General features: G+C 40.0%; 1 protein-coding gene across 2 annotated transcripts in view; it reads right to left on the bottom strand.

Moving 5' to 3' along the window:
* Positions 1-2,448: 2,448 nt before the first annotated feature.
* The window catches only part of LOC117413064 (BTB/POZ domain-containing protein KCTD16-like), a 45,348-nt gene continuing 20,094 nt past the window's right edge, over positions 2,449-27,702 (bottom strand). The window contains exons 2-3 of one of the 2 annotated variants that reach the window (XR_009308245.1): positions 4,450-4,536; positions 2,825-2,940 (exon numbers count right to left, since the gene is read on the bottom strand). Coding sequence is in view for 1 of the 2 variants with exons in the window: in XM_058996979.1 (XP_058852962.1) it covers positions 2,489-2,940 (452 nt within the window). In the remaining variant the exon portion in view is untranslated. Of the gene's footprint in view, positions 2,941-4,449; positions 4,537-27,702 lie in introns of both variants that reach the window. The other variant, XM_058996979.1, reaches the window with a different exon arrangement.

The raw sequence follows: 27,702 nt of genomic DNA, 5'->3' as shown, positions 1-27,702 counted from the left end.
CTGCTGATTTGTGTTATGGCATAGCTAGACTTACAGTCTACAAACTATAGAAACCTTGGTTGTATTTTTACAGTAATTACAAAACAGCCTGATAACACTTGCTTTTTTGTTACACAGTGTCATGCATGTCATTAAAAGCATTCATGTTATTGGATAGTTAGTAAAGCTGTCATTATATTTAATATGGCATAAACACATTTCTCAAAAGCACATGTTTTTGTATTACGATAAAAACTTTATTATAATCTAAGACATTCGGAAAGCTCCTATGATTGTTTCTAAAGACATTCCCACTGATGTAGTACAGCCTTTACCCCAACAAAAGGATACATTGCACAGAAACATTAGCTGACACAATCCACATTTTGTGCTTAACTTTTTATACAGCATCACAGAAACGGACGGATAATATGAAGAATGTATTAACTACACTGTGTTAACATCTTACCCACATAAGGTGTGCTCACAACAGTGTTTTGGGTAACTAAAATGAATCAAATGGAATCATGTGACCAGTTTTAGTGCTGGCAAATGTTTTATGCAATTTGTGGTTTATAATTTTAACAGGACGTATTCAAACTTAAACACAGTAGCGTTTGTTTGAAAGGGAGGGCTTGTATCTGTTTGGAGGGGCTGCAGTTGTTGAGGCTCAAGCAGTTTTATGAAACAAGAAACAGCCGTAAGTCTTAAGCATGAGCTAAATCTTGTCTTAAAGATTTCCAATACATTATGATTAGGCCTGTTTTTCTTGTTTCCCTTTAGTATGCTGTTCTGTTTCCGTGAACCAGTTTGAAGAAAGAAAAAAAAGGAATCAAATGATTCACAGGTTAATGCAAAGCCTCTGTCAGTTACATACGTTCACCTTAAGTAATTTGTATACATCTGTGACACAAATAAAGCGCTCCCTTTCAGAATTCGAGAATTCACTTCAGCATTTCACTTTTTTAGTTTTTTGATGTGCAGACCAGATAGTGAAATGAGGAGGGAAAACACGAGTTCAAGCTTGTTAACACCATTCACCAATTCAGAAACGCTGCACTTGTGGCCACTATAATTGAGCTCAACTACCTCTTGACCTCACTCCTAGGGATGTCTATAAGCAGCGTATTAAAGTGCTTTCATCCTTCTGTAGAGGAAGAATAAACTTTCGCTCTAGCTGGGTCTAAAGCTAACCCATATGGATTACAGTATTTTCAATTTGACGCTAAAGTCCTGCCTAAGCCCTGGCAGGCGTATGCGTGTATGCAGTTTTAAAAGAGCTTCGTTTTATGAGGATGGTGTGGTCTCTGTCATACCCAGCCTCGTCACATTTGTACTAGGTCTGTGATCAGAGAGAGGTCCTCTTGCAATGGATAGATGGAGAGTCAATCGTAAGCCCTTCTTCACTGCCTCCCGGAGCTCTAGCCAGCAAGCTTTTCATACAGTATCTGTAGGATTTTCAGCTGGGGATTGTTTTTAGTCATAAACTCTTATACAAGGTGTGCCCATAAGTATCGACATCCCATTCAGTTTTATATTGATCCCCGAGAAGTCTTTCTCAATGATGTTCGTCAAGGATTGTTAAGAATAAAATACAAAGTAAAGTGTAACCGACTTTAATAAATGTATTATTGTTCATTTTTATTTTGGACATATGGTACAACACTATTATGTGTTGTTATGATGTCATTCTAAGTGAATCACTTTTTCATTCACTTGTCACAGAGCCTTCAGGCAGCTACAGGATTCGCTGACTGGCTCAAACCACATGGTGTCAACACTCATGGGCATAACTGTATAATATGACATGGTCAGCACAGCTGGTTTATGATTTTGAAACATTTGAAAGGAAAGTGACAGAGGCTCATTCACATGGCTCGTTTGCAAGGTCTAAATGAGGTTTTGTCCAGGCCCGAGAGGAAATACACAAATTACATACATTTTCAGTGTTACAAACCACTCTTCATCATTCTACAAAAATAGTGAATATGAAGCAGCCAGCAATTTCACATAAGCAGCTGATATTTTTAGAAAGTGCATGGTTGGGACAAGATGAATTATTTATAGAGGATGTACATTTATCACAGACCACTGTGGCACCCGAACAGTCAATTATTTCTTTGCACTATCGGCATGCAGTAAAAGAGGAGGGAGAGGGGGTGTATAAAACCCCATGAAGTTATAAATTAGCAATAAAGGGAGGGGATATGGAAGCCTCAGGTAAACTCACACACATACACTGTGCCCTTTAGTGTTATACGTACTTGTATTCAAGAAAGCTGATAAATGAAAGCCAGACATGTGTGCTTTCATGTGGAAGATACCCTGTGAGTGTAATTTCAAGGTGAACAATACAGTTTCTATTCAAGCATTTCCTATCCACAGAGAAATGTTACTAAGAATATAACAGTGTCTGAGGCAGTAGCATGTATACATATACTTATATACTGTATGCTCTTTTTATTTTAATATATATATATATATATTATTTTTATTATTATTATTTGTTTTAAAGACGGTATTTCCTAAGGAGGTCAGATTGCCACATGTATTTTCTCTCCGGGAATCTGTCTGGAATTTTGATTTTGTGGAAATCCTCGATGCATTTCTCCAGCTCTTCCTCCATGGTCAGCTTTTCCTTGGCGGGTTTCTTTTTGCCAATGTTGGATTCGCGGGAGCTGCTGGTCAGAGTCCTCAGCAGGTCGCTCTTCCGGCGCAGCTCGGACTGCTGGAGCTGCTGCACGGGGCCTTTCTTTAGGGGCCGGTCAAGAGTCTGGATGTTGGGCTGGCGGCTTACCGGCCCGCAGATGACTGTTTCCTGCGGAGAGCTTGCCTCGGATTGGCTCTCGGAGCTGGAGGTGGAGAGTTCGTTGAAGGACGTCCCACTCTCCCCTTCATGGTCTACCTTGTTGGTTGTGCAGCAGCAATCACAGTGAGGGGGCGTCCACTGGGAAGGACCACCTGAAAGAGAAGAACAAGGCAGAAATGAGTTTTGCATTTCCTCTCAGTACCACACTTACCTGCAAGTCAATATGTACAGATGACCCTGTCTCTAATGGTTTAAGATGAGGATCACCACCTGATCTACAGTGGAAGAGGATCTTATCTCAAAATAGGAAGGGTCAACTGTGATTAATAACTTATTATAAATAATCTTGTTAATATACTGTATAAATGACACCACAATATACAGTCTTACCAACATTTGTACAGTCGTGCTCATATTAAGCTATTGTAGCCATTGAATTAGAAAACAATAAAAAAAATGAAATGTCTAACAACGAATATGAGTCTCTTGAGTGTGTTCCTGTCATTGAAAATCCCAGTGAGTATCCCACTTTAAATACTTAGATCCGACAGCATGTAACAACATGCTCATTTGTATTAAATAAAATGCACACAACTGTATATAAACATAATGATCGTCTCAAGCTTTCTCCCACAAGCTACTTGTCAATAAAGGTAAGACGAGGGATCTCAGTGGAGAGGTATCAGATATTAAAACTGCAGTATCCCGTAACCTTGTTTGTTTTCCTTTTCAGTACACGCAACACACTTTAAATGCGCTTGCCAATAAAGGAGCTGGCAAACGCAAAGCACGGTGTTCTAGGATGTACATAGAAACTAAAGGCATTTAAAACCTAAAGAACAGGGTGAAAAGACCTCAGAATTATTACTTGATGGGGTTACTGCAAACGTTTTTTTTTTTTTTTTTTTTATTAACATTATTTTTTTTTTTTAGTGCGTTCATTCAACAGGATTCAAGAAAAGACTACCGTATTATTTTGATAGCTACATGCCTGATTGATTTTAGGATTATAAGATAGGAAAGGCCTGTTTCAAGAGTGGCTATAAACTTCAGCGATCTCAGAACTCGATAGACAAATCTTAATACCAGTACAGTACAGTAGCCATGCAGAATGGAATTGTGACACACAGTGAATGATGTGGTATTCATGCAGTTTTACTAAGACTCTCTCATTTGTAACTGTGATTCCCATTGTACTCTGGGATCAACATCTTCTTACTGTAGGCACCAGCTGTTCACACCTGTATTTCTATTTTATGTCTAGCCACCTATTGTAGATACTCTACACAGCACACAAACAGTATACATCATTTATAACCTTCTGCTATACCATAAGCGCAATATGTGGGATATTTTACGATGGTGTCATTAAGAATTACTGTGGGGTCTTTCCCCCTCCACTGAAACCTCAGGTCTCAGGTTAGTCTCATGTGAAAAATTAAAAGCAACAGCTGAGAGAAAAAAGACAACTGACGACGCAATTAATCAAGGCAAATGAAGCATGTCTTAATTTCTTGTTTAAAGGAGTGCTAATTCTGTTTTTTTTTTTTTTTTTTTTTTTTTTAATCAAATATTGTTGGCAATAGCCTGTTTGGATAACAAACTGATTTTGTGGCAGTGTTTACTGGCAGCTAAATAAATAATTGCAAGAGAGAAAATACCTTTGGAAATAATCTTCAGTCACCAAAGGGATGGGGTAGAAATCACATCTGTTCACTTATTTACAGCTACGTGGCGACTTGTCTTCTCTATAAACATTGAAAAATAAGTGCAAGAAAAAAGGGCTTTACATTTTATTTACAGGGAGTGTTCTACAGATAGAGCATGACATGCAATGTTTCTTCCTGCTTTTTTGTATTACTACTAGGGTATATAGAAAATTCAGGTTTGGATTTTTTTACCTTGCTACACTTGCAACATTTAGTCACCGGGTGGCACTGTGTGCATTGCTTTAAATGCTTTAAAAGTAAGATGCAGCTTTACATTTTTACAAGGTTATCCGTAATATAGGCATTACAGTATTTAAAGTTAAACTATTTGCAGAGGTGTGTTCATATATATGAAAGTACTACATTTTAAAGTCCTTTCAACAAGACTAATTTCTCGGATGTAACATCATTGTTATGAAGCTTTTCCCTTCAAGCACAAGAATTGTTTTTACACGTCTTCTTCCTGATGTTGAAATTAACGTACAGAAATACAAACCAAAATACTTTTATAGTGGGATCTATTTCTGAACAAGACCTACTTCCCGTTGTCTTCTACTGTTTGCTTTAGGCCAGTTTTTATTCTCTTCCTGGCACTCATCTCTTTTTTTCTGTAATCAATCCTATAACAGAAACAATCAAAGGTGGTGGTGGGGATCTTATGTGCATTGAAATGTAGCCAGGTCCCTGACTCAAAAGAGAGCCATATGATCATCAATGTCCATAGTACCCTGTTTCTCTGGATCACATAACTCCACTTGCACACTATCATGCACAACTTTTATTTTATATTAAACACACATCACCCTGCAACTGATGAGTTCATTATCCAACAGAGCAGTTTGCATATCTATTACAGCGAGCTTGCTCTGTGGTGATCATAGCTGTATCACCTGAGAATGTTCTCGCATCACTTACTGCAATAGAAAATGAAGCTGTGAAGCTATCACTCATTGGAAATGTTATCAGGCACTTAACACAATCAAACACTAATATAAAGTGATATAAAGAGCAGCATGCAGCATGCGGTCTCGCACACAGCCAAAAGATACCAGAGAGAGAGAAGAATCACTGCACCCCAATCAGGCACATTAGGGTTTCCTACAATGTCTACTGCAGGATTTCCCTATGTATGTAACTATAATGTTTGCCTGCATCGTTGGATTTCATTTTATCAGTGCCCTTTTCTCTGATATATTTGTTATATACAATGTGTTTGGAATGTACTGTTCTTGGTTTGTCCTGACACCAATATAAATGACACAAGAGGACAGTACCGGTATTATAATTAACAAGAAGATCTTAAATCACAAAGATGTAAGTACAAGCGCAGCGCAAATAACTGCAGATGCAAAATTCAAATTGCATTGCGGCCAGGCAATTATTTTTCACCGTGCTCTATGTAAGCTTAAGAGCAATGCAAATTACTCAACACGAACAAATAATGATCCGCAATTATGATAATGAGGGTCTCAATGAGCGCATCGGTCTATTTAGCAGTAAGCGCTGTATGACATTTGTGGAGCATGAAAATACAAACCAAAAAACAAAATATGTCAGAGGATGGGCAGCAAAGTTCTCTTGGCACACGGCAACAAAAGAAAAGTTTTCTGATGAAGGCGGTGATAGTCCTTAGAGCAGGGGTGGGCAATTCCGGTCCTGGAGGGCCGGTGTCCCTCCTGGCTTTTGTTCCAACTGTGCTCTAAATTACTTAATTACACCAATAATTGGTAATAATTGGTCATATTAAGTAATTTAGGGCACAGTAAGAACAAAAGCCAGGAGGGACACAGGCCCTCCATGACCGGAATTGCCCACCCCTGCCTTAGAGCCTCAACCTACATCAGTTATGCTAGTATCCTTAGGACATTATATGTATTGGCCTGCCCTTTTCAGCATGACATCCAGAAATTTGCCTAGCACTCTGGAAAAGGTGGACTGGGCTATCCCTCCAGACATTCCAACTGTGGTCTGAAAGGAACCGTAGTGCAGAGAACACAGCACTTTTACATGTGCAGGGATAGCGGTCCCTAGATTCAGCTATCAGGTCTAGGATGACCTGCGGAGTGAGACGATAACACTTTAGTTCCACATCCCAAACAAAGTGACCCTGGGATTGAATATGCAGGGTCTTCTTCGTCTTGCCCTTCTCCACCTAACGTGTTCCTGCCTCTCCTCAACAAGAGCCAGATGTCACCGCATCAGGAAGTGTACTACAGCAGCCATCCTGAAGCCAATGACAGATCTCTCCAGGTGTGTGCTTTTATACAGCTCTTAGTCACTCGCTTCTACAATGGTTTGCGCCTTGTAAGAGGAGGTGAAAAGTTTTTGGAGGGTCAGCAATTGCCTAAGTGCAATGCAAAATTGTTACATCACATTATAATGTTTGTGCCCGCTTAGTATCTAGATCCCGCCCAATTCCATTTTAATGGATTAATGATGAACACCATTCTTTACATAAGCCGCATTATGCAGGTTTTGAGTCTGCAAATCACTTTGTGCATATCCTTACATCTACCCCTATATGTGCACCATATTTGATGTTGTTAATAAACAAACAAATAAAAACAAACAATATAGCCTAAGACACTTACATTATTTATGAATTTCAGTTTGTTATTTGGAAGCAGTTTACTGGAACACTGAAACAAAACATCATGTACTGTATCATAATTGCCTGGAAGGCATTGTCAGGATATAGTATCCGATATGAATAATGTTATATTACTACTGATGAATTAACATCAGTCATCTTTGCTGTATTGATATAATTAGTAACATCTTGAGAGTGGTGCATAAATGGATTACATTTCCACATATGTATACTGTAAGTATGTATATAGCAAGAGGATGTATAGCAAGAAGATCCCTCTTGATCTCCAGTCCTGGGTGATATCGAGAGCCAGGTATAAATAACAGAAGCCCTCTTAGATCATTGAACAAAGTTCAGAATTGATGTATTATTATTATTATTATTTATTTCTTAGCAGACGCCCTTATCCAGGGCGACTTACAATCGCAAGCAAATACAAATACATTCAAGTGTTACAATATAAGTCATACAATAAGAACAAGAAATACAATAATTCTCAAGTGTGACAAATCACAATTCAATAATATTAATGGATAGAAACCAAGTGAAAAATATTACGATAATGCATTTATAATCCATGCTTTTTTATATAAATTACAATGTGTGCATAGTTACAAAAGGCAACACTTCCTTAAAATACTATATAGTATACCGTATAGTGTATATACTAATCTAAAGCTATGATCTTTTTAAAATACAAATATCGATGCATGTAAAGGATACAGAAACGATACATCTAGTTCTAAGTTCCAAAGCATGGATAGCTTAGCAGTTAGGGGTTGGAAGCTCTCTCAATTTCTTCATATCTCCTAGCAACTAAAATAGATACATAATAGAATGTACTGCATGTCTATTGAATTAGGCTATTCTGAGAAATAAGAGTCATGGGATGTTATGCAGCTAAATGTAGGGATGAGAAGGTCACCAAAAGTCAAAGAATCAAGGAGATCAAAGAGTAAAATATCCCTTTGATTACAAAGAAGCTAACAATTCAAAATCTGGTCCAATATATATACAGTGGTTATTTTTGTAATGTTTGTGTCAGCAGATATCCTTCCCCATAACGAATATTTGGGCAAAATGGTATCTCAAATGTACAGGATAAAACAAAAACAGGGTATTTGAGCTTAGTAAGGTGGTTAAAGCACATTGTTTTTAAAACAGTTTTACTGAACTCCCTAAATTGGAGGTTTGTAGATAATCTTGCTCACCTCTTGGTACCTTCCTAACACAAAATTCTGGCAACACCACTGAAATACATCTAATTGCCTTATTACAGCAAGAAAACATCTTTACCTCAGTATAGGGTAAGAACAGGGACCTAAGACCTGCCTGATCTAAAGCCTTTGCTTGCCCTTGTAGAGTAGGGCTGCATTTGTTTATGTCACTCAGTATCTAAAAGGTCTCTTGATCGATGAGCAAGCTCCTCCTAATTGGTGTTGTGAAAAATAGCTTCAGACTCTGTAGTATAGCTAAATCTGTCTGCAGCCTATGTTTTCTTGTCTAAATAAAACGACCAAGCTATACCTAAGGAGCATTGACGAATGCCAAGAACGAAATGGGTTGTTGCGATATCCACTTTGCCAGCAGAAGCTCAGAAGACCACTGTAACGCTGCTCCTCTGGTGTTTTCATTGCAGTTTAAAATAATGACGCCGCTCAGAACGTTTTTGGGTTCGCTTATGGAATTCCTCCTAACAAATCTAGGAGAAGGCGGCCAGTTGGGAAATAAAAGGAAGGGTTTTAGGAGCAGTGGCTTTGGGTTTAAAATGTGAATTAAACATTACAGTTTAATCGCATGAGCTAGTGAATTGATACCTGGAGGGCATTCGTTTGAAGAAATGTAGTGAGAACAGGTTATAAAAGGCAGGAATGGTCATTAACCATACAGTATGTCTGCACAGGTATTCTACTAATAAACTTAAACATTTTAAAGGAAGCACTCCAAAAATGCTAACTGTAATTTATAAGCTCCGACCTAAAAACATACATAAAACCATTTATAGACTTCTATTTCCATTCCATTTCTATTTCCTTATCGCACAGGAAATGCATTATATTAACTGTTCTCTATTATTTTAATATTGACCAACATATACCAGGTGCTTTTTGTATGTATAAACATCTTAGGGAAGTAATCAATAGCAGACCATAAAAAAAATGAGTGAATCAAAAACGGTGTTGCAAGTGAACTGTGCTTATTAGTGTCACGTACATGATAACCCCAAAGACAATCAATATTATTGCAAGGAGAATACTCACATGTGTTTTAAAGTTCACTTGTGTGATCAAGTTACCGACTTACATCAGCTCCACATTTCATGTTCATGCTGCTGATATATGAATAGTTACATTGCGGTTATTATTGAATAGATTTTAAAAGATGTATAATGAAACAAGTCACTACAAATTCCTATATGAATGTAAATATATGGAAGCCGTCACGGCTGTATATCTTAGCCTGTAATGACAACTAAATTAGCTAGAGCAGGAAATGCTGTGATAACTGGTTCAACTCTATCTCTTAACACTGTCAATGCATACGGCTGGAGTTACAGCAAAGTCAAAATCAATACAACAAAGACCTTTCCACTAACTATACCAAGAAAAGCTTCAAGTCACTGTTTAAAAAAGGTGCACTGCATTTTTCACTCCATTCTGTAACTGTATATCCAAGAGCAAATTTAGGATCAAACTGAGCAAATATTAGTTTTTTTTTGCTAAACTATAGTATATATGGATTAATAGATTAAAATGTGACCACATTATCAAACAAATTAATATTTCATTAACTATATCACACTGTTTTAATATAGTGAATTTTAATAGTATTCACATAGATCTGCAGAGTAACTCCACTTGTTCCAGCCTGCTGATGCCAACATTAATATTTTGACTTAGGTATAAAATCAACTGCTTTCAACGGAATTGTATTTCAATACATATTTTCATGTTTAAATTAAGATACCCTTGAGATTCAATCCCAGATGACATTTAACATTTTTTTTAGAATACAATTACTGTACCATTTCTATTTACATTGAAAAACGAAAAACGCTAACATAAATTTATAGGAATCTATAATTAGAAAGGATAAGGATTTTTTTTTTTTCTGGAACTAATGGAGTTAAACATTTGGCTATTAAATTCCTTACTGTTTCTCAATGTAGTTATTTAATTTAAAATGGGATTAAGCATATTTCATTCAGCTTTAGTACTGTGGGTTTTCAGATACATTTTCAAACTGTAGTGTGTACTTTAAAAATGCAGTACTTTGCTGTGGGAAAAGAGACAGAGTTACTGAATTACTTAAAACTGTACCAAAGTGAAAGTGATAAACACCATCAGATTACATCTAATAGCAGAGATGGAAGACTTGTGCCAGCTGGGAACAGCAGAGCCAGTCTCAGTTCCACTGGTTCAGTACAGCACACTCCCGTCTACAGCACCTTGGAGGAGAAATTATGTATTCAATGCAGTTGCTTAGTTTTGGACCACTGGGGGGTCTTACACATACGGAGGTCAAGTAATGAAACCTGACTGAGAGAATCATAAAACACGGTTGTGAAATTCTTAAAAGGATTGAAATAAATATATAAGTCCCCTTATTTTTTCGACCACTCTGAATAAATGATTTAATCATGAAAAAAGTGATGTTAAAAAATAAATTAAGCAAAGCGGCGGTTCTGGCAGGAAACTCATTTTAAACTTAGATCAAATCTCATAAAACATCAAGCGTAATGTATTTTAGGCGCTTCCAATACCAGATCAAATCATCACTCGAATAGCTAGTATATATATAATAGCTAGCTTATTCGTCCTCGATAAACAATAGGTCCAATGATCATCAATGAATGGATTTATATCTTACTTCAATCCATTATGTCCCCACTGTGCACCAGAGTTCACCTCCTCCTCCCCAGCCTCCACCTGCTTTTTGACTTCGTCTAATGGGGTAAGGAAGCTATCCTGCCCCCTTGCCCATGGTTTCCCTACGGTCAGCCTTTTCACTTATATGTACCTCAAAACTCAAGGTCAAAGAATGTAGTGTAAAATTTGTATAATGTAGTAGTGTTGTCTAGTCTATGTTTTAGTAAATAATCTATAGCGTGAGTTTCCTGACTGAACTTGAGGTATACTTTTTAACTTTTTCCTTTAAGATTCCCTTTGTGTATAATATTCTGTTGCTGTCATTACTTCCTATTGACTTTTTTAGAACTCAGATATGATAGTTCGATCTATTATCTAGTCTCTCTCTCTTGTCAGAATTCAAATGAATTTTTTTTTTATTTGTTTGTTTGTTTATTCATCAGCTGTTTTGCAAACTGACAAGCAGGTCGATCAACAAAGCAAACAGAATCCGATTTACAGAGATTAATTTTGGTGTAATTTGCATAGCAGTGGAAACCTCAATCATGAAGGTGATGTGACCCAAAAGAAGCAAGTACACTGTAAACAACAATAGGACTGAACCTTAGGGAGTCCCACAGACTCCTTTAATATCTGAAGAGGAAACCGCAGCCTTAAGGCACAAAATACCATTTATTTCTCTGAACAAAACAAACAAAAAAAAAAAACATAAGCCAACACAGTAACCGAGGTCTGACAAAATGAGAACGTTTTCCGAATCAGATATCAATAATAAATAATGAGTGATATAAAATAAAGCTGTTGGAGTTCTAGTATCTGTTTTAGTCATGTCAGATGGTTGTAATAATGATCTGGGTCCATAAGAAGGGTTCTTTGGGAACAGACTTTTTAAAAGTATATAACAATACTGTAAAGAGTAAAGTTAAAGCATGCTCAATCGCAGGCAGATGTGACATCAGCCTGGTCACATATCAAACTGAGCAATACAAATGTATATCAGTTCTTGTAGAGTAGAAGTTACTGTATGCCAAGGATTTACAAAGCAGCAAGGGGTGCATTATGGATAAGTAAGGGATACAGTGTCTGGCAGGGCTAAGTTCTCCAGTCAGTTCCTTTCTCTGGTCAGATCAGATGAGAGCTGTTCTGCCGTCTGATAGGAGAGATAATGTCATGTTTAGACCCTTGCGAGTTACATGGATTGGAATCTGTCTTCCTTCGTTCCTATAGTTTGTTCTCGAGGGACACTCTGTGATTGCTTTTGTAGTGAGTGGCTTTAAAAGCTAAAATGTCTTGTTTCAGCATAGTGGTCATTGAGTCAGGGACTGCAAAGGGACATACAACATTGAGTGGAGTCAGTCAAGTATTCTTTTACCTTTATAACTGCTGTACATGCCCATTAAGGGCTTGAGGGCACACATGTGGTCATGTGCCACATGGATTTTCACTCCCTCTCCATACTGAATAATAATAATAATAATAATAATAATAATAATAATAATAATAATAATACGACTACTACTACTACTACTAATAATAATAATAATAATAATAATAATAATAATAATAATAATAATAATAATAATAATAAGGACTGAGGATATAGTCTAATGAATCAAAGATCAATATTATTTCTGCAAATTCCTTGTCAGCCTCCATAATACTAATATTAGACCTAGCCAAAAATAGTAGCGATGGGTTCCTTTAGTGTTTTTTTTATGATTTTATGTTTTTTAAGAAGGCCAGATGTTTTGCTAGCTGGCTGAATGGCACCAGTGTTTATAAAGTCTAGTTTTTTGGCTGTAGGGTTTTGTTATGTACATATGAATGCTTATCTGTTCTTCTGTTACGAGAGAAGGAAATCACTTGGCATGTCTCAGGGTAGATGGTACTTCTGGTAACCTACTTACACTGTAACCATTTTAAAATAGAAACCTTTTTATGATTGGGTTGGTGCAACTTGGTTGTTTCTCTTGTAGAGCCACATTTAGCTTCATTACTTTTGATTCTGCTGGTCCTGTATCCAATAATTCATGCATGGGAACCGATGACTAAGGAAGTCAAACTTCTCCCAAGCAGAGAAGTAAGAGTTTAAACATACAATTCAATACAGTGGCATTAATATATAGTAGCCTAAAGGTGAGCAGTCCTTAGTAAAAAAGCAAAAAGAATAATAATAATACAATGAGGCTTGCAAAGGCTTACAAAAGACCTTCTTTGAGTCTGCCATTTAAATGTTTTCAGACACAACAAATTACAAGAAAGGCTTTGTCTCTTACGTGCATCTGTGATTGACCTTGGGTGTTGATTGGACGGGGAAATAATGCCACATGAATTAATTTAAATGAGAAAATTATTATTACCAAACAAGTTTTATACCTCAGTATATGTAGGAAAAGAAAAACAAAAACATATTTTGTAAACATATACTGTAATACAGCAGCCTACTTTGTGTAAGCCACTGTTCTGGTGTTATAAGGAGGGTGTGTTTCTTACCATGAGACGACACATTTTCAACTGCTACAAAGCTTGATTTTCATTTATCTGAACAAGTTTGGACTTGAACTCCCTCAGCCCCAGCCCCAGCCCATTGTGCTGTGTGCAGCTGAAATGCAGCACTCTCCACGGACTGAGCACTTATCATTAAACTGCATGGCTAGCTTACAAAAGAGAGCGACCTCAATGAATCCAAAATGTTTTCAGGCTTCAGCACTCCTCTGAATCAAACACGCAGGGTTTACCCGAGTGTGGACTGGAATAATGCTGTCTTCACAAATTAAACGGAGAAGGAACTAGTGACCCATAACTTGTCAGACAGTAAAAAGTCTCACTGACTTCTTGTGTCTCCCACTGGGAGTAGACTTCAAGCTGTTACACCTCCATCATACCCCTGTGACCCTGTCAAATAGGACCCAGGTATTTATTCCACCATAATATATTATATATATATATATAACTAATTTTATGATATGGAATAAGCTGCTGAGGTTAAACCGATTACAATCTGACGTCTGAAATCAACACATTTCAAACAAATCCACACAGTGACCTCAATTGGCCCTCTACAAGGGTATGCTTCTATTGCACATCATACCCCTGAAAACAGAAAGAGAATCGGCAAGTAGACATCCGCAACTCAGGATAAATGAGGGGGAATTTCAATTGAAATGTAGATTTGAATGGGATTGTCATGTATAACTTGATGTACAGTACAGTGTGAATCATAATCTGTTATGTAGTTACCATAACTAAATCTTTGGGATTAATGGAGTGACATTTTATATGGGCTTGTAATTGCATACACGTATGATCACTAGATGAAGAATAGCCAAGCTGATTTTTCTCCTAGTCGAGGTCAGAGACGCCAGCACGCCACTTGTGGGCAGTTACTCTTACCTATTGTGGAGCGGATAAGCTTTGATAGGACAGCACTGTATATCTATATACAGTATATTCCCATTTCCTCTCAGTTATAGCTTTTGAGTTGCCTTCTCCCCTCTGTCTTCCATGTTGAATTGTAGATGAGGTCATGGGAAATGAACAGAGCAGTAGGGTTATAACTGTATTCCACTGCCTTTGGCGTGATAACAGAGTTGCAATACCTTTGCTAATGAGATGGAAAAGCGAGGCTCTGCTATCTTCGAGAGACTGCATATTTTAGTTTTGAGCAGTCATCCTACAGCACGTGAACTGTTCGTAGTGTACTAAATTAAAGCTAGTTTAAAAAGTTAAAGCACTCAGCAATATTCTAATAAACTCAGTTGTGACATTCTATATTCATGCTACTGTAAGCTTTCATTTGGATTTTCTACTGGAATAAACTGAGCAAGCCAGATATTAAATATGATGAGAGGCTAAAGAAATCCATTTGTAATTTCTGCAAAAGTACAGTCTTTTAAACTCCTGAACACAAATTGCAATTCAAAAATGTTAAAAGTTTTTTATTTATTTTTCCATTTCAGTTCAAACTACATGATTAATGTCTGTATAATAAATAATGCGCTACGACTAAACCACTTAATAGTATAATTTCTATGTCTATGTTTAAAGAACCCAGGCTAGTCTGTAGAAAGTAAGACTATTGATTGTTATTTGAAGCCAGACGGGCTGATACATTAGCTTGAGTGGTATAGTTGATTTTCAGTCTTTTCCTTACCATTCCCTTGTGAATGTTTTATAACATGATGATATGGAAGTGGAGCAGCTGGAAGATCCGGAACATGGAGAGTGCTAATGCCTCAGCACGGATCCAACAAAAAAATATCTTGAATTGAACTCTGCTATATTTTTTGCTCAGACTGGAAAGGAAGCTGGAGTTTACAGATCTCTCGGAAACGTCACCTTGAAGAAGGACAGCACATCAACTCTAAGAAAGTAAAGTGATCTTGTTTGTCTGGCCCCAGATGATCTGCTAGTTGGCATTATGCCTGGCTCTGATTGGTATCATAAATTAGCCAAGCTTCACTGCAGCTTGCGTTGCTCCTGCTATATACTGAGATGCTCAAATTGATGTTGTTTGTTTCACAGGAGCCAAAAGGGATTTTACAGGCCCACATATTGGCAGTGTCAGCAGCACTTTTATATCCTCTTAATAACCCATTTCGTATTTCAATGGGTAGAAAGACCTGAGCATTGCAATTTTCACTGTGCTCTCAGAGTACACATATGGTGATTTCAAAAATGAAGGCACAAAACGAAAGCTTGACTTTTAATTAAGAGTATAGAATTGAAGTTTACAAAACTGAACAAAATATTTGCCAGCCTCTAAGGGCACATGAAGGAGGTAACTGTGTAAATGGTATTTGCCGACCTCAATCATCAATCATACCACAGAGGTAAATCATTAATGTCATACAACAGACCTGTCCCGAAGGACAATAGACACAGTGCCCGCCAGACTACACGCTTGATCTGGCCAGTTAGTCCTTTTGACAGGTAAGGTACTTGCTGCCCCAACAGGGGTCTTAAGGCAAGACAAATACAATGGATGAGTATGAATGAAGATAACAACACCTGCACAAGAAAACAAAAATAACCCAGCAACAACAAAACAATGCATGTGATATTCTGCTATTCCTTGCATTCTATATTGAATTAATGTACAGTATATTTTGTGTGGAATAATGGTTTTAATTTTAGAATAGATGTTATCTTTAAAACTTTAGTGAAATAAACATTCTGCATACAGTACATGTTGCATATATGTAAAATGCAAATACCGTATATTTGGCCTTCTAGTAAATGAACACAGTTTACTGATCACATTCAAACAACTGGATATTATAATGGATCTCCTCCAAGCAGAGGATGAGTTAATAATACTGATATCACACCCGTACTTACCTATCGACTACAGTGCTTGCTGTTTAGTTGAATGATAAGTCGTTTGTCTTTGAACCGTGAGGTTTGCAGTTCGCATCCAGCCCTTACTTTTCCATTCAAGGCACTGGGCTGAGATGCCAATTAATTACAACATCTATGTAAAAGTATGAATATTTTAAATCATGGATGGGTTCAGCGTTCCCGGTATAGACAGACAGCTACAATCTCTGTATAGCCTATATGTGGAATAGGAATGGCTGTGCAAAGATTTATTAGGAAAACATCCAGCACTGTTGTGCTTCAACAATTCGTTTGGAAAATGAACTTTTAATAGCTTGGCTTGATAATTAATTAGCTGTAAGATGCAGATGTCCTGGAGTGCAAGAAAATCACTGAAAATGGCTGTATAATTAGCCAGCTGAAATGCTCAGCCGAAAAGCGAGTTGGAAATGTCCCTTGTGCAAACATGTTCTGTAGTAGCCTCAATATTATTTTCCCTTAATACTGGTACTCTTAGCATTGGTTATAGAAAGCAGAGGGATTTCAGAGCCCCGAACAGATGAAGCAGAAGCAAAAAATATACAAATATCATAATTAGACTATGGCAATAAATAGTACAACCAAGGTTTTTGTTGTCCCTAGACAAACCCATTTTAAAGTGTTTAAAACCTCTGCAGTGCACATGCAGCATTGAAACAGAACTGGAACAAATACATAAAAATTGCTGTTCTGTCCCTTGACTTGCCGCATGGTAAATCAGCTTCAGATTGTGAGGCACTCTATTACTGACTCTGACATCTACATGGCGTTTGTTGGCAGAACAAAATGGTACAGGTGTTTCTGTAATGGTGCTTTCTATTTTGAAGAGTGTTGCCATTTAGAAAATATATGAACCATAGCTTTTGCACCTGGACCTGTCTACTCCAGGAGGGAGAGGGCTTCAGGTAATTCGGGCCTGGATTGGCACTGGAATAGAGTATGAAACACTAATGCTGCATTACTACTATTAAAGGAAACAGAGCGAAACACCTGGGACCCTTATTTACAAACCAAGCAGTGAATATGTGCAGCTCCGCATTCAAAACAGTTAGTCCAATAAAAGGTATCACATCTCCTTCTCTTTGTCTATCATCTCTGGACTGATACGGCTACATCTATTCAAAAGTAAAAAGACAGCAACGTAAAACTGAAAGTAGTCTGTAAATTTTGCGGAATCCCTTTATAAGCGAATAGATTGAATCCAACTTGTTTTGGTCTCTTGATAATAAGTGATTGGCCAAACTTTGAGCTGTTTCAGCTGCACTTCACTGACAGCTCATTTCTTAAAGGCATACCTTTTAACCCTTTAAGGTACAAGGGACATAGGTGTCCCACAAATAGAAATGATGCATAACTTTCTTATTTTTGCAATGAGGTGCACATAACAGGATTTACAATTTACTGGCAGGTTGGATCTGGTCATCCAAATTGTCAGTTTCCTCCTGATGTATTTGAAGAAGAAACCGTTTGAACAAGTGCTCAGTTCCTTGTGTACCTTAAATGTGGGTTAAATGGGCATAATATTTTTGGGGTATGTTTATTGTCCCATGATAAGTGTTCTAAATTATCCTTTATTACTGTTTGTAACAGGGCGAGCAGCCCTGTACATTGATTTGTTTATTTTTAGAACGAGGGTTCCCCCTCCGCTCCTGTGTTATTTTGTGTTTGTTTATTTTGATTGTTGTATGCATGACGGCGAGCGCCGTATGTTTGTTATTGTTTCGTTTAGTTTTAAAACATGTCCTGGCAGAGGCGAGATCGGTGCTCGTCCTCTGCCAGGTGTAATGAAAAAACTCGTGCAGAAGGTGGCCATCTCCCGAATTAATTAAGTGATTAATTTTGTTGCTAATCGGGAGATGGTCACCTGAATATAAAAAGCCTGCAGCTCTCCAGCTCGGGGTGGGTGATAGAGACAGAGAGCGAGAGAAGGTTTATTTAAAAACGAAACTAAAGCATAGCCTACAGGAACAGTGACAGCGACTGCCCAGCCTGACCTGTATGGTTTATTTATTTTGGATTTTGTGTTCGAGATTTGTTTTTGTTTACACTTTTATTTTGCTCTGTGAGCAAGTGTTCTTTTGTTTAAATATTTATTTTATTTTTGGATTCATTAAATAAAACGGCGCCCGCGCCACTGCACAATACCTTTTTGTTTTTGTTGTCCCTGCTTCTGCCGTGACGTCAGACCACTCAGCCGTTCCTGCCACACGTGGTGTCCTGCGTGGGATTGCAGCGCCTCCAGGACGCAGGCAGAAGAGGGTACTGCAGGTTTTTTCGTTTTTTTTCGTTTTTGTGTGTGGAGAAAAGGAGAGTGAAGAGGTGGATGGGAGGAAGGAAGATGGGAGGAAGAAGGAGGATGAGGAGACAGCAGCCGCTGCAGCAACAACAGCAGGCACAGGAGGAGATGAGCTGGGAAGCCCTCCTCCATAGCATAAGCCAGCTGAGTTGTTGCTGCATCTGTGGGGAGCGGGGGCATTTCCCAGTTAATTGCCCCCTCCCTGAAGACTGGGATTACAGCTGCTGGAGGGGAGACAAGAGGGAGGAGTTGGTGCGTCCTGCGCCTGAGTGGGAGGAGCCCGAACGTCCTGACCTGGAATGGGAGGAGCCCGAATGTCCTGCGCCTAAAAGGGAGGAGCCCGAACGTCCTGCGCCTAAAAGGGAGGAGCCCGAACGTCCTGCGCCTAAAAGGGAGGAGCCCGAACGTCCTGCGCCTAAAAGGGAGGAGCCCGAACGTCCTGCGCCTAAAAGGGAGGAGCCCGAACGTCCTGCGCCTAAAAGGGAGGAGTCGGTGCGTCCACGGCCCAAGAGGGGGGAGTCGGTGCGTCCACGGCCCAAGAGGGGGGAGTCGGTGCGTCCACGGCCCGAGAGGGGGGAGTCGGTGCGTCCACGGCCCGAGAGGGGGGAGTCGGTGCGTCCACGGCCCAAGAAGGGGAAGGCCGAAGGTCCACAGCCCAGGTACCTGCCAGCAGAGGGGGAATACCTGCTGGTGCCGCCTCCGTCTCCGTGGGAGGACTGTGAGTCGCTCCCACCTTCGCCAGCAGAGGGAGAATACCTGCTGGTGCTACCTCCGTCTCCGTGGGAGGACTGTGAGCCGCTCCCACCTCCACCAGCAGAGGGAGCATACCTGCTGGTTCCACCTCCACTGCCCTGGGAGGACTGTGAGTCGCTCCCACCTCCGCCAGCAGAGGGAGCATTCCTGCTGGTTCCACCTCCACCGCCCTGGGAGGACTGTGAGTCGCTCCCACCTCCGCCAGCAGAGGGAGAATACCTGCTGGTGCCACCTCCGTCTCCGTGGGAGGACGACATGTTGCTCCCACCACCACCACCAGCAGAGGGAGCATGCCTGCTGGTTCCGCTTCCACCACAACCAGCAGAGGGAACATGTCTGCTGGTTTCCCTGTCGCTGCCAGAAGGGGAGGAGCCGCCTTCGCAGCCTGAAGGGGAGGAAGCCCTGCCGCCTTCGCAGCCTGAAGGAGAGGAAGCCCTGCCGCCTGAAGGGGAGGAGCCCCTGCCGCCTTGGCCGCCTGAAGGGGAGGAAGCCCTGCCGCCTTGGCCGCTTGAGGGGGAGGAAGCCCTGCCGCCTTGGCCGCCTGAAGGGGAGGAAGCCCTGCCGCCTGAAGGGGAGGAAGCCCTGCCGCCTTGGCCGCCTGAAGGGGAGGAGCCCCTACCACCTCGGCCAGAAGGGGAGAAGCCCCTGCCGCCTGGGCCGCCTGAAGGCGAGGAAGCCCTGCCGCCTGGGCCGCCTGAAGGGGAGGAAGCCCTGCCGCCTGGGCCGCCTGAAGGGGAGGAAGCCCTGCCGCCTTCGCAGCCTGAAGGGGAGGAAGCCCTGCCGCCTTCGCAGCCTGAAGGGGAGGAAGCCCTGCCGCCTTCGCAGCCTGAAGGGGAGGAAGCCCTGCCGCCTTCGCAGCCTGAAGGGGAGGAAGCCCTGCCGCCTTCGCAGCCTGAAGGGGAGGAAGCCCTGCCGCCTTCGCAGCCTGAAGGGGAGGAAGCCCTGCCGCCTTCGCAGCCTGAAGGGGAGGAAGCCCTGCCGCCTTGGCCGCCTGAAGGGGAGGAGCCCATGCCGCCTTGGCCGCCTGAAGGGGAGGAGCCCCTGCCGCCTTGGCCGCCAGAAGAGGAGGAGCCCCTGCCGCCTTTACCGTCTAGAGGAGAGGAGCAGGAGCTACCTCTACCTCCACCACCACCACCATTGGGAGAAGTGGAGCTCCTGCTGCCGCCTTCATGGCCAGGGGCTCCCCTCCCGCCGTCGGCATCGCCTGGGGTCGCCTGTGTTTCCCTTGCGTCTCCTAGGGTTGCTGCCGGTCCTGCGTCGCCTCCCGAGGGTCCGCTGCCGTCGCCTCCCGAGGGTCCGCTGCCGTCGCCTCCCGAGGGTCCGCTGCAGTCGCCTGGGGTCGCCAGGGATCCGGCTTCGCCTGGGGTCGCCAGGGATCCGGTTTCGCCTGGGATCACTACGCTATGGCCGGCGCCCCACGGAGGGGAACGGACGGCCATGAAGAAAGGGGGAGAGGTCCGGAGACCAGCTCCCCCAGCCGCACTTTCGCGGCAGGAGTTTGTGTGGTCGGAGCCCCACGGAGGGGAACTGCCGGCCATGAAGAAGGGGGGGGGAGGTCAGGAGACCAGCTCCCCCAGCCGCACTTTCGCGGCCGGAGTCTGTGTGGTCAGAGCCCCACGGAGGGGAACTGCTGGCCATGAAGAGGAGGGGGAAGGTCAGGAGACCAGCTCCCCCAGCCGCAATTTCGCGGCAGGAGAGAGTGTGGCGGGAGCCCCGGAAGAGGGAGCTGCCGGCCATGAAGAATTGGGGGGTGGAGGACATCCCACCCTGGCCACCCCCATGGACACTGGGCTTTCCCCTCTTCCGGGACTATGAGACTGAGGGGGAAGGTGGCCGTTGGGCCATGTGTGCTTTGCACAAGGGGGGGGATATGTAACAGGGCGAGCAGCCCTGTACATTGATTTGTTTATTTTTAGAACGAGGGTTCCCCCTCCGCTCCTGTGTTATTTTGTGTTTGTTTATTTTGATTGTTGTATGCATGACGGCGAGCGCCGTATGTTTGTTATTGTTTCGTTTAGTTTTAAAACATGTCCTGGCAGAGGCGAGATCGGTGCTCGTCCTCTGCCAGGTGTAATGAAAAAACTCGTGCAGAAGGTGGCCATCTCCCGAATTAATTAAGTGATTAATTTTGTTGCTAATCGGGAGATGGTCACCTGAATATAAAAAGCCTGCAGCTCTCCAGCTCGGGGTGGGTGATAGAGACAGAGAGCGAGAGAAGGTTTATTTAAAAACGAAACTAAAGCATAGCCTACAGGAACAGTGACAGCGACTGCCCAGCCTGACCTGTATGGTTTATTTATTTTGGATTTTGTGTTCGAGATTTGTTTTTGTTTACACTTTTATTTTGCTCTGTGAGCAAGTGTTCTTTTGTTTAAATATTTATTTTATTTTTGGATTCATTAAATAAAACGGCGCCCGCGCCACTGCACAATACCTTTTTGTTTTTGTTGTCCCTGCTTCTGCCGTGACGTCAGACCACTCAGCCGTTCCTGCCACACTGTTTCATGGCTATTTGGCATGTTTAATAAAGTCCTGCATATTTTTCCTATGGGGCATAGTCTCTGCAATCCTGAGCAATATGCAATTGCTGTAATGAAGCCAGTATAAAAATGACAGCTGGAGGTGCACTTAGGGGGGTGCAATCATTCCCTGCCACTTGAAACACAGGTTGTCGGTCTGTGTGTTTTGTACATTTTCTGATAACAACTTAGCTTTGAGTAGCAGCTGTTGTAAGGAGAATAATATTTCAATCTGACAGTGACTTAAAGGTTAGGATTAAGTACAAACTGTGGGGTAAAACTGTGATTTAAGGTATGTTTTAGGTTTTATATATATATATATATATATATATATATATATATATATATATATATATAAATGCACATTCAGGGAATATAAAGTATTTCTTCATAAAGTATTTCTCCATATTAAACGAAGGTTGAATAAGTTATTGTGTCATGTCTACTATGCTGTCCTAACATATATTGTTTTACTACTTGACTTCTCAATTGTTTAATAATTACAGCACATTTACAAACACAAGACACTACCTGTTATTGCCAGTACAGTACTAGTAGAAAACAGGAATCGCTTGTCAGCAGCTGTCTGTTACTCCTGACAATCCCCTCACTGTTACCATATTTTTATAATATAATAATCACTTTGAACTGACAAACAGCATCAAATCCGACCCCTCAGGATTCCTGAACTCCTATTCCAGTCTGTGTGTGGCATTCTGGTTTGCTTACACTGTAAAATGACACTAACAGAGCCATACAGTGTTTTAGAGTTTAGTGTGGGAACTGCTTTACAGAAGCTTCGTTTTCTACATCCTGCTCATCTTGGCCATAGCAGGACTGCTCAGCAGCTCAAACCAGTTCGGAACTGAAGCAATGCTAAGGTTTTACAACACTGATCCCAGTGGGCATTTTACTGGAAGTGTGCTTTGAGCCAGGCAAGATGGCCCTTAGGGGCACAATAAGCATGGCATGCTGCAAGATGTCTAACGCATAACGGCTCTTTAGTGCATTTTTATGTAAAACATACATTTTTAAGGCTCTTTTTGAATTAGTTTTCCATGCATTTGGTATGGAAGTTATTAGTTTATAAAAATCAAGGCAATATACTCAGCAACCTACTAGAGTTAATCATAGAAATTGCCAGTTAGCTAGTGCTTTCAATATCCAATTCTGTTTTATAGCTTGCTGTGCAAATAAAGTGATCCTTGAATCTTTCCTTTGTCCAATTTGAACACTGAATCAGCTGTGTCACATAGAAGGCTGAAATAAAAAGGCAACAATATACTAAAGGTTTGCATTGGCTAATTCACTTAGTCAACCGTCCATGCTAGTAACAGTATATGTGCTTACTCTGGATATTTAATATTCCCTGCTGTATATCAATCTAGCATAAGCAAATAGAACAGGTGCTATAAAGATGCTTGGTATTATGGTGCTGACTATTATCATAACAACTTGCTTACAACATTTTTTTTTTATTTCATGCAGCAGACAGAAAAAAGCATCTTGTCATCACAGTGGCTTTACTTTTGAACAAGTTCACGGAAAATTGGATTCTATACTTAGAAAGGATATTTAATTTTGGACTTGCCAATCATTTGCTTATTTTTCAGCCAGCCCTTTATAGAATGCTGTAAATCATGAACCTGTATAACTCACAACTCCAACAGAATGGAACCAATGTCAAAGGCAGAGTTCTCTGGGTAACCATATGAGAGAAAGTCAGTGAAGCTCCAAGACTAAATCCTGGAGTTCAGTGGTCAGGAACCTCTCTGTGTTTGAGATAAGGAATCCTTAAATTAATTAATTAAAAAAAACATTCTAAAAACATAATGATCTGTTCATTACTACTTGTTTTCTTTGCAACTTTCTTTTTCTTTCATTCGTATTACGCTGTCAATAATATTTACCTGTCTAAAAGCCTCTGACCCTTGTCACCTGTGGAGCTCACTGTCTGCAGATTCTATTACTGTGTAATCCTTGATATGCAAAAGATAATTCCCCAAACGTGTTCAAACCCTTGGAACAGCCAGATTAACAGAATCCTGAGAGTGTAAACTCCAGACAACATTGTACTTTCTACCAGAGCACTCAGATAGGGAAGTACCATGCTTTCAAAAACCTTAAACAATGCCATAGATACCTGCATTTATCAACAATTCAGTGAGCAACTGTGTGCCAAGTTAAAATGGAGGCAGATAAATCTCTTTAGTAGGGTTAGCATGCACGCATGAATAAAACAATTAATATTGTAATACACTGTGCACAAAAAGATTTCTTTATGATACCTGATGACATCTACGGACAGGCTTCCTGTTCTTTTGATACATGCTGGTCCTGTAAGTGCAACCATAGAACAGGGGACATTTTGCTACATGTTGTCTGACACTGTCGTGGTTTTTAAACAGAAAAGAGAGAAAACAGAGTCTAACACAGTTTATTAAGAGACGGTGCGAATTGGAAGATAGTAATGTCAAACCAAATGTAGAGATTGGTCAGTTAGTTTTTCCAGCTTCACATCTGCACAGCACAATCTCTGAATTTGGGTTGTAGACTTCATTGTATTTTAATTACATAACTGAATTTTACATATGCTAAAATCATAGAGGCAGAGCCTAGAAAGATCTTAATAAACTGTATAAATGTGCCACTAATGGCTCTATCTTGAATATACTTTACATCACTGACATGTCATTCTGACTCCTCTTTTCTGTCCTCTGTGCTTCAAGACTCTGACCATATAGCTATCTTATGTTGTGTCATACTTTCAGGTGTTAAGTGGGGCAGGACTCTAGGCTTAACATTATGGTACAGCTCTACTGTGGAAAGTAATTTAACCAGAGCTTAGTGTTGAAAGGCGTGGTTTTAAAACACTGTTTATCCATCAAATATTATTTGTGTTGTGCTATGTAGCAGATAATAAGGAAGATAATAAGGAAGTCAGACAATGATTGCACTGGACCATAAAAAAAAGAAATGAACAGCTAATTGTATGCTGTCTAGCTTTGGACTGAATATTAAATCTGAAATTTTGCATAAAACGTTTCTATACCCTTGTCATTTGTCTCTGCAGTATCTGTCATGTAAATGCATGTGAGCATTTTGCACCACAACAAATCTACAGTCTGTGGCTATTTTCTACTTGTGTTAACTTGCTGAATCCGTGTCATCTCTGAGAAGAGTGAATATTGGTGAGACGCCACGACCTGTGTCATTAACTGAAAGATTTATCTCATGAAAAGTTAGGTGTTGTAGGGGCCAATGAAGGTCAAACAAATATTGTGAGCATGCTTGAGAAGAGAACCGTGCTGAGCAGAGCCGGAAGGCATGCCGCTGTTAACAGAGAGATGTGTTCGGCCCAGGAACAAGGATTTGATAAACTGGGGTTCAGTTCACCTTGTGTACGTTCTGTGCCTGGAACAACATTATAACTCATGCCAAGAAATTGATAATGTTTAGAAATTGTTAGGAAAACTGAGTGTAAGTAGAGTTCACACTCTAGGTCAGCATCACACAAACACATTTAGGTAAGATATATAAGACAGGCACTTGACAGTGTGAGTGAGAAAAATCTACCTGAATCCTTTCCTGACAACAGACCATCTCCATACCTGAGCTATCTCCTAGGACATTAGGTAACTGATCATTATCGGATTTTCGTTTAAAACCAGGTGCCGTATTTGTTGTGTCTAACAATATGTTTAAGCTATATGTGTGTAACTTTTGAATATTGGAAAGAATAAATGAAAACTTACTAACATAGCAATTGGTATAGCTTCCTTACATTGTGCAGTAAGAATTCATGCAGGAGTCACAACCTATACATTGACTTTGTGATAGCATGACTAAAGCAAGATTGACATGGACAGATGTGTCTCGCAAGACATGTCTTCTATACAGTGTGAGTACAAGTGTGCAGTCCAGCAAGGTGTCAGGTTTCACATTTCAGTTAATTTGATGACAGTGGTGTGCAGATGTAGACAACAAAGTACTACTGTGTATAGCAAAATAGTGTATGCTCTGTTTTTGCAGGTTACTGGTAAATTATACCAGGCTGTAAGACTTGACAGTATGTTACCTCTTGATATTCTTATGATGGAATATTGTAGATAGGATGATTACATTTGCAGAAAAGGCCAGCGTTTATTACAGATTGATTAAATACACGCAACCTTTTTAATATATTGTATTGTTATTTGATTGAAGAGGAAATAAAACTGATTCTACACATCATTTATTTCCCTTCCATTTGCCAGCCACAAACATTAATCTCAGCGAAACCAAATCAAATCCTCAAAACAATTATTGCCCTCCTTCTAAACATTATTGCACTATCTACAGTTAGTTTATTAAAATTAGAGTGCCGGTCGTGGAAGGCCATTCCACTCCAGGTTTAATAGGTAACATGAAAAAATGTATTACTCTACAACCTGGCTGCTGTTAAATCAATTACACATTTCCAAACCTGGTAAATGATAAGACTTGGACTGGCAGGGCCCATCTCTGCTATAGCATATGCATGATGTCACTAATCTAATACACTTGGTCTGCGTACAGGCTATTAACTGCTAACACCCACAACACAACTGACTGGTAAACGTTTTTATTTTTCATTTGTGTTCTGGATGATTCTCCTGCACCCACCTCCCCTCCTTGGAGAGTTGCACTGGGTGGCACTATTAAACTTGATTACACCATTTTCTATAAAGAATAGACTTTTACAGTGTAAACCCCCGGTGACATGACCTACCTAATCATTCTACATAAGCAGTTTAAAGAAAGCAGAATGAGCAAGCATCAGCAAGACCACATGACTTGATATCCAGCTGCCAGGCTTTGAAATGGTAGGGAATCTGGAACATTATGGATGCCAATGGTTGCCAATTTCTTTTCATTTTTACCCACTTGTGATCTCCTAATTCCCCTACTTTTTCAGCAGAAAACATAGCTGAACTGTATAAAAAAATACCTTCTTTAGCATAATTATGTATAAAGCAATACATATTTGGGTATATTACAGAAAAGTTACTGCAAAACCATTCCTAACTCAAACACCCAAATCATTCATATGTATTGTATTAAATAATAAAAGTGAACATGCCTGTATAAATACCAATTTAAAATGATAAATGGGCTTTGAATATACAATCGATTTCTGACTGTGATTAAAAGCACAAGAATATGGTAAAACCATGTGATGTGAGAATCAAACCACTTTTTAATATACAGTATCTGTATCTATTGTTGGTACTGGTACAAATGATCTAAGCAATATTGTAAGTGTCAGTCTAACACCAGCAATGATTTTTATTATTTTTTTATGTTGTCGTACTTCAGTGACACTCCTGGCTCGATTCAATCTCATTTTATTGGGGTCACTGAGTTCAGCAAAAGTTGATTCAGACATCCATTCCATTTTCTTAGTAATTCACTTCATCCATATTATTTTAATCATAAAACTATGCAATTTTAAGGTCGTATCCCACAGTTCTGAAAACAGAATCTAATTATAAACTCTTTTCTTGGTAACCTTTTGCATAGTAGTGCATTTTATACATTGATTGATAAAACTAAGAGCATTTTATTTTATATATATATATATATATATATATATATATATATATATATATATATATATATATATATATATATATGTATATATATATATATATATATATAACAAAAGCAATGTTTAACAATTATAATATAACATAAACTAAAATCAACTGCTGTTTAAATAAAAAAAAAATATTTATGTATAGGTGTGTTGTACCTTTTGGGGATGTACTGTTTAAAATGTCCCAGGCAATCTCTACAATC

The sequence above is a fragment of the Acipenser ruthenus genome, chromosome 23 (assembly GCF_902713425.1).
Source record: "Acipenser ruthenus chromosome 23, fAciRut3.2 maternal haplotype, whole genome shotgun sequence".
Taxonomy (NCBI): domain Eukaryota; kingdom Metazoa; phylum Chordata; class Actinopteri; order Acipenseriformes; family Acipenseridae; genus Acipenser; species Acipenser ruthenus.
The sequence above is the reverse complement of the archived record's forward strand: the minus strand, read 5'-3'. Positions and strand labels throughout refer to the sequence as shown.